Source organism: Cuculus canorus, chromosome 5 (assembly GCF_017976375.1).
Source record: "Cuculus canorus isolate bCucCan1 chromosome 5, bCucCan1.pri, whole genome shotgun sequence".
NCBI lineage: Eukaryota > Metazoa > Chordata > Aves > Cuculiformes > Cuculidae > Cuculus > Cuculus canorus.
The window spans coordinates 59,329,662-59,342,382 of record NC_071405.1 but is presented as its reverse complement, the minus strand read 5'-3'; the positions used below and the strand labels follow the sequence as shown (position 1 = coordinate 59,342,382).

At 33.9% G+C, this 12,721-nt stretch overlaps 1 protein-coding gene across 4 annotated transcripts in view; it reads right to left on the bottom strand.

The window, feature by feature from the left end:
• Positions 1-12,721, bottom strand: part of FMN1 (formin 1) — a 182,755-nt gene that overhangs the window by 45,881 nt on the left and 124,153 nt on the right. For all 4 annotated transcript variants that reach the window (XM_054067736.1, XM_054067737.1, XM_054067735.1 and 1 more), the window contains 3 exons: positions 11,954-12,100; positions 8,413-8,472; positions 6,382-6,502 (listed from right to left, as the gene is read on the bottom strand). In XM_054067736.1, the coding sequence (XP_053923711.1) occupies positions 6,382-6,502; positions 8,413-8,472; positions 11,954-12,100 (328 nt within the window). The remainder of the gene's footprint in view (positions 1-6,381; positions 6,503-8,412; positions 8,473-11,953; positions 12,101-12,721) is intronic.

The window sequence follows — 12,721 nt, the reverse complement described above, 5'->3', positions numbered from 1 at the left end:
TAACTTGTATCCCACTGTCTGAATTAATGTACTTTCAATCTCCGATCATTGGCAGTACATACATAAGCGACCATCTCAATTCTGGCAGAATTCTTTTTCTTTTACTGCATACGGCAAACTCCCTCTGAGAGGAAAAGCTGATGAGATCCACAAATGCAAAGTCACTGTTCCTTCCAACGCGAGTATTACACACTCTCCAAACGACATAATTCCTTATCCATCATACACATTGATAGGGACAATATTCCTCCTGTTCCCAGATGTATGCTACCTCCTCCCAAATGTACACTACATAATTATGTAACTAATGCTTAACACACACACACACATTTACTTATTTATATAAAAAGGCACACAGACAAGTACACAGAAAATTCTAACTACGGTATTTCCAAGACTCGTCGTAAAATCTTAACATTTGCAGAACGATTTTTAACAAGAAAATCCCGAGGATTCTTTAGCCAAAGGAAAAAAACATAAAAGAAAAAACCAACAGCATGCCATTGTTTAACCAACAAAAAGCTTTCTCCCTGGCCTTTGTGCACACATGCAGAAATTTTCTTCCAGGAAATAAGCTCTTCTAAAACATCACTGCTTTGCTCCTCTATTATATTTCTGAATCTTATTAAAACCTTTCCATATTATTCTCTAGTATCACAAACTAGAAATACTAATAGAATTTTAAGAAATTAGGAAATCTACTCAGGAAAATTTCCACTTTATGTACTGAGATAAGAACATTACCACTGGAATACTGTCAAAATGTTTTTATTTAGTTGCATCCTGTGCACGTATACAAAATATGTCTTTTAATGCTTGTATTGTATTCTTGCCAAATCAAAACAAACTGAAATATACCTCATGCTGCTGATGCAGGAGAATATTCAAAAAGAGGTCAGAAAACTCTGAGAAGGAAGAGAGCGTCGTTTTGTTCCTATACAAAGCTATTCTTCTTTTTCTTACATCATCCTGCATTGCCTCAGAATATGTCAAACAGTGCAAAAATAGTGATCCTCACGAGGTACAAAGCAACGTGCTCCACTTATGCAAATGTCTAAAGAAGTAACAGATGCACCTATTTGGTTCCTCACGTTCTACCACCCAGTTCAAGTTTCTATTTGCCTGCTCTTCCAAAATTTTAATGTGTATTTTACAATTTACAACTATAATTAATACGAAAAAAATTAAAGTGACTCATTTCTGGAAAGTACTGAACTTCTCTGCTCCTGCTCCCCAAAATTTTCTTCAACGTGTATGCAAATCAAATGTCTAAATTTCACTTATAAATTGACTTAAATATCTCATTTAAATTAGACTAAGGTTTCAATTGGTTGAAAATATTTTACAAAAAGGCCTTTGACATTTTTTTGAATACTGTACTCCTGTAATGAATAAACAATCAACTTCAACTGAAAAATATTGATCCAACAAATTAATTAGAAAGATTATATGATCCAGTGACCTTACTGTCTATAAAGCAAAGCAAACAATAGACAAAATTTCTTAACATTGTAATTGCAGCCCTGCTGATAATTATTTTATCATTATTATACTTCAATTATTCCATAAAACAGACTCTAAGGCCATATTATGTATGAACGAAATGTATCATTTCCTCTGAATAAATAATAAAACATTCAATTAATTTCTCCTCTGTGCTTACACAGAAATCCAACAAGAGTTGAAAATGTCCCAATTAATTAATTAAGCACATCAATCAGTGTCTAGAAAAAAAATGGTTTACAGTTAATTAGGGAACATTTTACTGCAAAACCTTTAACTCAGTTTGAAGACCTTGATGGGAACTCCATTCTTGACTTAATTTTGTAACAGATATCCACTTTGCAATATAATGTCATACAGAGCCCCTTGAAGAGGCACTGAGTGATAGCAATGTAGATGGAACAGTTCAGACAGGGTACAGCAATACCATGCTAGTTACGTCCAATGCACTGGATCCCTTTCTATGAAAAATATATCTCTCTGTATATGAAAAAACTGCATATATACATATTCATATTGGAAAAGGAATATATATATTGTCATGCTTCCATTCGAGGATGAAAGTAAAATGAAGCACTTCAAGAAGCAGAGGAAACAATGTGTGTTCCTTGGTGAAGAGAAAGAAACTGAGGATCTAGTTTTTGTATTTCAAGTATCTAATGAATAGCTATAGATAACACGGAGCCAGTTTTTTCTCAGAAATGCACATCTAAAGAAAAAAAGGAGCAATAGTTGCAAATTGCAGCACAGGAAATTCTCACAAAGGATAAGGTAAAATATTCAGCATTGGTACAAGTGTCCAGAGAGGTGTTGGAATTTCCATCCTTAGGTTCAAAACTGACCCTGTACAACTTGATCTAAACATGAAGTTACGCCTGCTCAACGGCTTTGGACTACAGGGTGTCCAGAATTACCTTCCCACCAAACAAACTGTATTTCTCTATGATTTTAAGATATTTGCAATGTGAAAAAGAAAAAAATGTGAAAGCAACTAATTGTCATTTCTCAGGTTTTCATGAATAGTTTTACTTGCTTACCTTTTAATCTTTTTGTAAGTGTTATTTTACAAGATGCAGTTGCCATAAGCTGAAGGTCTGATGAAGTTCCACTACTTAAATGTGGAAAAGTTGGGGGTGATACACTTATTTAAGATACAGATCTGTCAACAATTAGATTAAGAGGCCCCCAGTTTGAAACCACATCGCCTGAAATACTGAAATCCAAGAGACTAGTATAGGGAGTTGATCTATGAAGTCTTGTTTCTGTTTTTGATTAAATTATTTCCTCTCAGTCACATATGTGTGTGTGTAAACAACGACATATACACTCATATACACTCAGCTTAGAAAAAATTTTACACACTCCTGAAAAAATACTAGTATAAAATAACAAATAATATCTTTACTGGTGGTCATGAAAGAAGGTGAAAGCAAAAGGTATTTGAGTTTTCAGTGGGATCAGAATGCTACAGTGGCATAGGAAATCTAATTAATTGTGAGAAATAGAGGTGCGACTCTTGAAAGTATTCAGACTGTGCCTACCTCTGTTTCCATTTTTAACCATTCAATAAATAACCTTTGCTCTTTCAGTTGTGAAGGTCAAGAAAAACAAGAAGTTACAATGCACATTACAGTAAATGATACAAGGAAACTAATATTGCTTTCTTTTTACTAATGGAGTAGCATTTTAAAATTTTATGAACTGGATTGCAAAGAAAACAATGAATATGACAGATGGAAACATCCAAAATTAGTGCAACTAATTTTGAATAATTAAGATTGTTCAGCTCGGGACAGAGATTAACAAAAGGTTCATGATGAAACTTCAAGAAGTCTACCATACTTCAGTAAAGCGGCTTTCTTTTTAAAAATCTTCTTATGATTACACAATTCACACATTCTGAACTTATTCTAGAAGAATACCAATCAAGTGGCACGGTCCAGATTAGAAGAGAAATCATATTTGGTCATAGGGAAATAAAAAAGTGTAAATCATTGCCCTAGACAAGGAATAGGATATCTTACAATCTTATAATATTGATGCAAAGCAAAATCTTTTTTCACCTAAATATAAAGATTAACTGAAGAGCTGGTAGCTGTTAATTTGAGTAAATGTATCTGCTTATGCTACTACGTTATACATGAAAACCTTGGAAATACACTGACTATGCAGACCTGGAGTGAAAATCTGAGTTTACAGAGAACATTTCTTTTTCCCGTGGCTTTAAAGTGGAACCAGATTTCACTCTAAAATTTTTATCTCACTATTTAATGTGGCATTCTTTTGTACATCTTTCCTCCTAAAACTCTATATTAAATGCATATTTTTGTTTATCATTATTTTTAATGCTTACGATCAAAAAGTTTGCTCTTGAATATACATTAAAGCCTATTGGATTAATATTCTCCAAAAATTTGTTTGAATTTTTGAGCCAAACTTTAGTCTAATCCCCTTAGATTAAAGTTAGTCTGTCTCTTTAAAGTCTAATCTGAAAGACTTCAAAATAGCAAATTGTATGGAACCCAATCTGTTTATCTGAAAAGGATGAAAGTGTTTGTGCTCCATCTACATTTGAACTTTTGGTTCCACACTGTCTAGGTATTTCAAAACCAGAAGTTTACACCATTAAGACAAGCCACTCATGATAACTTAATCTGTCCTATGTTAATAGCCATGATAGAAAGATAAATGAATGCCTTGATAAACTGGTAAAAAACATTTTTAAACACTAAATGCCAACTATTATAAAAAGCATCTATTAAAATTGCGATTTGGGGCACAAAAGAGTGATTATTTTTTTTTTTTTTTAAATCATCCTCTACAAATCTCAGGAAGAAAGTAACTAACTAAAAGGAACATTAGTTCATTCCCTAATGGCACAGAAGAAACCTCCTCTTTCACTTATTATCTCTGTCTCATCCCACTTCCAAGGTAATCTGTTTAAGACTACCTTAGCCAGCCAAACTGTGAAATAAATCCAACGTAGCCTATAACACAAGCAGCCCCAGTTAATATTGTTCAAATTATTTACATCTGAAGGGCTGTGCCTGTCTGGATAGCTGGGCCTGACGCTTCTCTGGACTTGGTTTCTGATACTCACATCTGTTTCAGCTTTAGACTTTCACTGGTATTCTGCCAGCAGCCACAACTTTTTAATGGCTACAATAAACTACAGAGACTCATCAAATCTTTGTTGTACGTGTTAAAATTATAACCTCTTCAATTAAAATTTGATTTAAAAATAAACTACTGCATTATCTGAAGAAAAAAATTTGAAAGGGAATGTTCGAAAGAGAGAATATTTTTTTTTATGAGGGATTTTTTCCTTATTTAAACATAAGAGAAACTAATTACAGGAATGCCTGCTAGAATTCTGCTGCATATTTCTGAGTGATAAAACACCAACATCTGAAAACATTTCCACAACCTTTTTTGTTTCAAATCTTTGCTGTCATTAAATTTATATGTTAATTGATTTGGCAGGGTTTCAAATACATCTCTACAATGAAGAATTTTGAAAAGAACTTCAACATAAATTTTTTTCTAGATTTTCTATAAATGCCTAAGAAAATTTGTTTCAGAAAATAGAAATCTGTAATTACACATAAGCTGCAACGTTTATTTTAAGAGTTAGTTCAAGTGCTTGGGATTTCCTACTTGCTGTCTATGTCTTTCTGATATAGGACAAATATGATGTGAATGTCACAGCCTCAATGTAGATCCTCCAAGACTAAGATGCATGACAGCAGGACTACATGCTGAAAAAGTACAAGATCAAACACAGATCATGTTTCTGCACAAACTAGCCCAAAAGAGGGCAGGCCAAGGGTTTTACGGGGCCAAGTGATGAGAGGAGATAGAGCACTCACTTATGCCCCCGTCGAACAAACAATAATTGATACTTTCCGACCACTGTTAACCTTTGAAACTATCCTAAAAACGGCAGTGATCTAATCCAGCAATTTTTAACCGTAAGGCTAAATAATTTTGTAATGCTTCTTATTGCTTTACATAGAAAAAAAAACCAAGACCAATCATCTTGTTCAACTCTGATGCTAAATGGACTTCCATTTTGATGCTGAGACGTAAATGTAAACGAGAAAGTTTTTATAGGCTTTTATGCAGAGTCTCTCCCTAAACTCTATTTTCTACACAAAACTGCTTCAGTAGAAGCAGCAAATTTTCCTTAACAATAAAAATAGGCTTAAACTATTCAGTCATCATTTGCTGGATTTATTTAAGAAAGTGATATGAAGCACAAAATAAAATGAAACTGCTTGGAACACTTATAGAGCAACCCTTCCTACTTTATTTCCACTCAGTACTGTGATTGATAGATGAGTTTGGTTTCTGAGCCCCTCTTTATAATAAACATTTTAAAATGTTTATTTTATGTCCCAGGGTGAAAATATTTTGAACTGGAGCTTTCCATTTCCCTTTGCTGTGCCTTGGCAAGCTGTGTTTTATTTCTACATTAATAGTATTCAACTCGTGTAGCTGTTAAATTGTTGTTATACAAGTACTGAAGAAAGTATTTATGTTATGGAACTAACAGATATCTACAGTTAAACACAATTCTGGAGAAGCCAGAGGAAAATTCACATGTAACTATAGAAAATTTCAGAAAGATTTTTTAGGGGCCTTTCGATTGTAAAAGGGAAAATTACTTCTCAGTATCTTTACTTTCCTTTTTATTAAGCCATGAGTTTGGTTTTTTTTTTTTTTCTTTCTAATTTATGTGAGTAATTTGTGCCACAGTGTAAAAACTCAAAATGAGTCAACACTATAAACCTAATTAGCAATAAGAAAAGCTCATAAAGGTCACATATTAAATGGCACTTTGTTGTTAGCAGAACAAATGTGGACGTTCCCAGTTACCTTCTAGATCTCTCTTCAGTTTCCTTAAGTCTTTTATTAAGTCTTCAAACTTAACTTGCGAGGCCTGGAAAAAATCCTGTGGTTCTGGTAAAGGAAAAGTACTCTTGTCTGTTCCTGCTTCCTAAACAAACAAACAAACAAACAGACCACTATGAAAACTGAACACATTTGCAGTGAAATAAATCACTTTTTTTTGAAATGTCATCCATGAAACAGTATTATAAAACTGCAAAAATAACATGAATTGTTCTTGCAAAACCAACATGTATACCACTCAAGATTTAATCCTACCCATTCTGAGTGTTGAAACTCCATTTTAGATGTTATAAAGCAAACTGCTCAATTTAAACTGAGAAACAACATTTAGCTCACAACATTTCTGTTCATTTTATATCAATAAAGGTTTGGATAAGGGATTAGAAGTTTCTTAAAAATAGATAAGTGAATGCCTATTTTAATACAAGAAAAGATCTTACACCAAGGGTTTGTAGTTTCAGTCTTTCCCAATTCATTAAACAGACACACACTATATAAGCATGAATTGAAACCATTATTTATATATTGCCTGAAGTATTTTATGCAGATAAAAATATACGGGGTAGTGTCTTTTTGGAACTCCTAAGTGCATACCTTATTTTTAGCACAATAAGAAAAAAAATCAAAAGTGAAACGAAACAGAAAATCCTGACAAGGTTCAAAGCAGCATCTCTAGCAGAAATTTAACATGATTATTAATGGTAACAATATGACTTTGCTATGTATATTAGTGAGTTTAAAATACTACCCATGCACAGAGGAAAACTCACAGGTTGGACAACTAATTGTTTTGTTAACAGGAAACAATTTTATTACAAGGATATGAATATTCACTGTGAAAAAAGTACAATGGGTGTTTATTTCTCTATTTCCATTTACTCCCAAGGATACATATATCAATATCCTAAGAATTGAGAAACATTATAGGCTAGACAGAGTTGCTTTATATGAGGCCTTTTACAAGATGGACAGCTAGGTTAAAGCAATGACACTTCATTTCCATGCTCATAAAAAAAAGGAAAGAAAAACAAAAAAGAAAGAAAGAAGTAAAGAACTACATATCCGCTAGTCTATTATCTCCTCTGAAGGTCAGTCCTAGGTGCTGTTCCACAGGCTCCTGATGTACAGATCCTCCAGCGTAAGAGATCATGAAATGGTTTGGGTGACCTTTAAACATCACCTAGTCCAACTCCCCTGCCATGAGCAGGAAAATGTCTTCACTTACTTTAGTCTTACTCCTGGAAAAAGTACTCATGACTACTAATTCATCAATTCAACATCCTTATGTAAGAATTAAAGAAGAAAAAAAAAACAACACCCTCATTGTATTCAACCAGACAGAGGGCCGTGAAAAATCACACCTGCTTTAAATTCCAAGACTTGGTAAAGGTACATCCTTAATCTTAGAATTAAGTAATTCCATACGTAAAATCAGTTAATAGTGACATTTTCATTTAAAAGACAATAGTTCAAATTTTCCAGTCAAAAATTTTGGGCACCGCCAGTATCTGTCAGAAAGCCTCATAAATAACTTGCTCAAAGCAGCAGCCACATCTCTTCCCACATTTTCAACCTCTGACTTCATGCCCATCTGCTGACTCATCCGTCTTTAAATACCAAACTGTCCTTGCATTCTCTCATGAGAGAGAAATCATGCTTCTGTCTTTAATTATTACCACATCAGAATAAGAACTACGTTTTGGTAATCAGGACGTAAGAAGACAGGACTGGAGCGACCACCCGTCCAGTCTGCAACAGACACCGACTGTTGCCTGCAGTGGTTAGTTCAACAGTTAATGTAAAAGTGTACAAAGCCTTACCATAAAACCTATTCCGGTCCAAAACTATTGCATTATAAGAAAGGAAAATAAATTGATTTTATTTTTGCATCAGAGCTACTGTGTTCAGATTTTTAAAAAGCTAATACAAATCCTTTTACAATTTCTTAAAGAAACCCACTTTTGGAGAGGCTGATAGAGCGAATGAATCTTTTACCTTATCACAATGACGTAGGTAATATATGACGACATAATCCACAAGATTAATACCATTATCCTAGGAAAAAGAATATTATTAAAAATTATTATTATCAACACTGTTTTTCACGAGTGGAAATTGACTCTATTTCAAAATAATTATTATATCGCTGTGAGAAACAGGACTCATCAGTTTCTTCATCATTTCTGATTTCAGCATTACTAACTAAAAAAATCTCTTTTTTGTGATGTAGGCTTGACAGTACCACCACAGTACCTAGAGTCTCTACTGGTTCTGTATACCATGTAAGAAAACATGCATTGGGAGAAGCCATCCCTATATGTTTTTAATAATAAAAGATATTATTATTGAGTAATAATATCAACTTGAATAATATTAATTAATAATATTATTCTTGAGTATAATATTAACTAAATATTACAGTCACCTCAGGTATATTAAGGTGAATAGAATTTATTGACTTCTCTAGTCTCAATTAATCTATAATAAAGATCTGAAAGAAGTATGGAGATTTTTTGTATTTTACTCCAAATATGAAACCAGAAAACACGTACCTAACAAGTAAATTACATGCCTTGTTACCTTATAAATATGAATTTTAATACTCCCTTTGTGGAATCACAATTTCCATAGCCCCACATATAACAACTGTACACATCTTATTATTGAGGTGAACTGAAGCAGAAGTGGAAAACTTATACGTTACAGGGTACCGTTCAACAACATAAAATAATCATAATATAGGGAATTATATCTCAAATGTCTTTTAAAGTTTTTTTGGATGTGTTTTCATATTTCATATTGACAGGTATCAGGACAAACATTTGCACAGGAACAATGTCTAACTTTCTGTACAGAGCTGTCTCACCTATATTAGAGCCTGCAGCACATTATATTTTATTGATATCATACATCAGCAAAATTCTTAAATATGCAAGTTATTGCTGTCATGCTGACAAAGTCTCTCTGCTTGCAAAATGGTTTTAGAAGACATTGCTGGCACGTCACGTGACAAAAAGAAATCGAGGTGACTCATGAATACCAGATTGCACTTTAAGAGTAAAATACATGTATTATTTTGGTTTAAAGAATATTTGTAGAAAACAAAACACAGATTTTGAAGTGGTGAGCTACATTTAAAAAAAAAAAAAACTGTATCAAGTAACTTTCCAGGCTCATGTGACGACAAATTACTTTCATGTGAAATAAGAGACACATAACATTGAATCTTTACCTTTGCTTCTGGAATTCACCTTAGTTAGGCATAATATTGCTTGTTGGCTATTCCCAAATACGGAATAATGGAACACAGGAAGGATACCTTAGTGTTCATATATACAAGACTGCATTCTTCTGCCTTGCCAATACAGTCTACAAATTATTTCTCAGGTGTAATGTTTGCCCGTAGCAGCTGGCCCCTTTGAGTTTTGTATTTCGGAGGCTATTCTATACCAATAATATATTTATTTTGAGTTTTGGCCCCTTTGAGTATATGCATTTTGGAGGCTAGTCTATATTAGTAATATATTTATTTTGGCTACCAGGAAACTGCAAATACTGTAATTTTTTAGCTTGTTTTGCTAAGGAACAACAATTATACTTTACATCTGTCACTCCTTTTCATAAATAATAATTTTGGAACATGGTGGCTAAATTCAGCCAAATTGGAAAGTCCCATGATAATTAAATACTTACAAGTTTATGGTTACATAAAAGAGTGAGACTAAAATTAGTATTTCCATTGAGAAAAGTCAGCAAAGCTCAAATATTTTACATTATTATTTGTGGCAAATGGTGAAACAATGAATATCTGAGTACTGGGAAATTTGGTGTGGTTCTTGTTTAGCTGTAGCTTGTACTGTGTCTCATCTACAGAGTAGGACTGGAAGAAAAGTGGTCATAGGGAACAACTGAACTATTGCAGTGAAGAGCAAAGAAAGAATTATAGAATCATAGAACTACTTAAGTTGCAAAAGACCTTTAAGATCGAGTCCAACTGTAAACTTAACACTGCAAAAACCACAACTAAATCACGTCCCTGTGCACCACATCTACACATCTCTTGAACACCTCCAGGGATGGTGACTAAACTACTTCCCTGGGCAGCCTCTTCCAATGCTTGACAAGCATTTCAGTGAAGAAATTTTTCCTAATATCCAATCTAAGCCTTCCCTGGTGCAACTTGAGGCCATTTCCTCTCATCCTATCACTTGCTACTTGGGAAAAGAGAGCGACACTCCCCTCGCTACAACTACCTTTCAGGCAGTTGTAGAGACTGATAAGGTCTCAGCCTCCTCTTTTCCAGCCTAAACAGCCCCAGTTCCCTCAGACGCTCTTCACAAGACTTTTTCTGTAAGCCCTTCACCAGTTTTGTTACTCCTCTTTGGACACACTTTAGCAGCTCAATGCTTTTAGGAGACAAAGGACTCAAATCCATTGGAAAAACAATAGAGTTGCTTACTGAATAATTCACTAAACGTGTTTTCACACTTTGTTAATGATGATATTCACAAGCAAAGCAAGAAGCTTCTAACATTGTCCATCACACAAATGCATTCCACACAAATGTACATGAAGCATAACTGGGAACAACTTAAAATTCAAGAGAGCACTTCATATAGGGAAGAGGAATAATGTGAAAGAATACATTTTTATCTCATCCTCCAAATGTGCACTAGCATCAGAAGAAAATAGCTCCTGCTCTTTGCTGCTTTATATATCCATGTGGTGTTAAGGTATGCTTTAGTAAAGGATGACTTAGAGCAGTGCTTTCATTGCCTACATTATCTAGTAACTCTTCCTCCACCCTATTGAACTAATAGAAGTGTAACCTCATTTTAAAAGACGTCCAGAGCTTGTTTGAGCCTGACTCTGATCCCAGTACGACTAATCAAAAACTTTCTAGATCTTCTCAATTGTTGACAAAATAATTTACTGCCATCTACGAGCATTTTCTCATGCATGGTGTGCAGATTTGATGTCCTACATCCATTTAACTGCCAATTAAAAAAAAAAAAAAGACTGTGAATACCTTGTTGGGTTTGACATACCTCAGAAAAGGATTCAAATCCTTTATATTATATCCTTTATTTATAATTACTTAGGGTATAATCTACACTGAAGCTTTACTGATATTTTGTTTTTCAATCTGATTTTTTCCAAACATTTTCACTCACACAGAGCCACCTTAAGAGCAGAAAAAAAAACGGGGACATTCACTGGAGAAGACTTCAGCAGTCTGTGCTCCCTCACTTCTCTCTAAACTACTGTTATTAAGTCCCTACTAGTAGAAGAGGCATGTAGGAGTTCTCACATAAAATAATTATCCTAGTAGCACTGAATAGGAGAAAGCGCACACTATGGAAATATGCACATGTGCAGGAGAAGGATGTGAAAAGTTGGGAGAAAAAAGCAAGAAAATAGTGCCTTGCTCTTTCAAGAACAGTAAGAAATCAGAAAATATTAATTTTGACAGATGATGGAAAAGAAAAAAAGGTCAATAGAGAAAAGTTATCTTTCATTAAAAATGAGTACTTACTCTGCTTTTAACGTCCTTTAGTTTGGGGAGTATTTCCAAACCAAATCCATCAGCTTGACCTCGGGTCCTATTCCCGCCATTCATATAATTTCCAAAAGCCAGAATCAAACCTAAAATTTCCTTTACACTTTTCATGTTCAGCAAAGCCTGCAAAATGGATACTAGCCTGTAACTTCTGTTAGCACAAAAGTTCTAATCACTAACATAAAAAAGCTTTTTTAATTTTATTTTTGCTAGAGGTTTTGCTTCTTGTATGTTTTTTATTCCTGTATGGAAATGAAACAAAAACCGGTACAAGAATCAAATATTTAGGAGATGCATTTATTAGATTGTATCTGCATAAGGTACTATATTTAACTTAGTGCATATGAAGTAAATTATATGGCATCATATACTATCTAGATGACAAAAAGACTAATAGAAGAGTATTACTAAACATTTTAGAAGCCTTTAAAAACCTTACAGATGAGATGGCTGATCATGAATTTGCACATTGCACAGTCAAATGGCGATGTGCTGGTTTTGCTGTGACTAAGTAAGACTTGGACTGCCATATTCAGTCTGCTTTTCATTGGTCCTGGTGCTCTGGAAATTTACATTTCTGGATCCATACTTAACACAGATATACCAGGGCTAAGGACTAATTCACTATGCCTCAAAACAGAAATTTAGAAACATAGTCGAGAAATAATAGTTGTAATTTACATATAAAGACATCTATCTTGCCAATTGTGAGGCAGTAGCCTTAATTCTTAACTATGTAGCCTT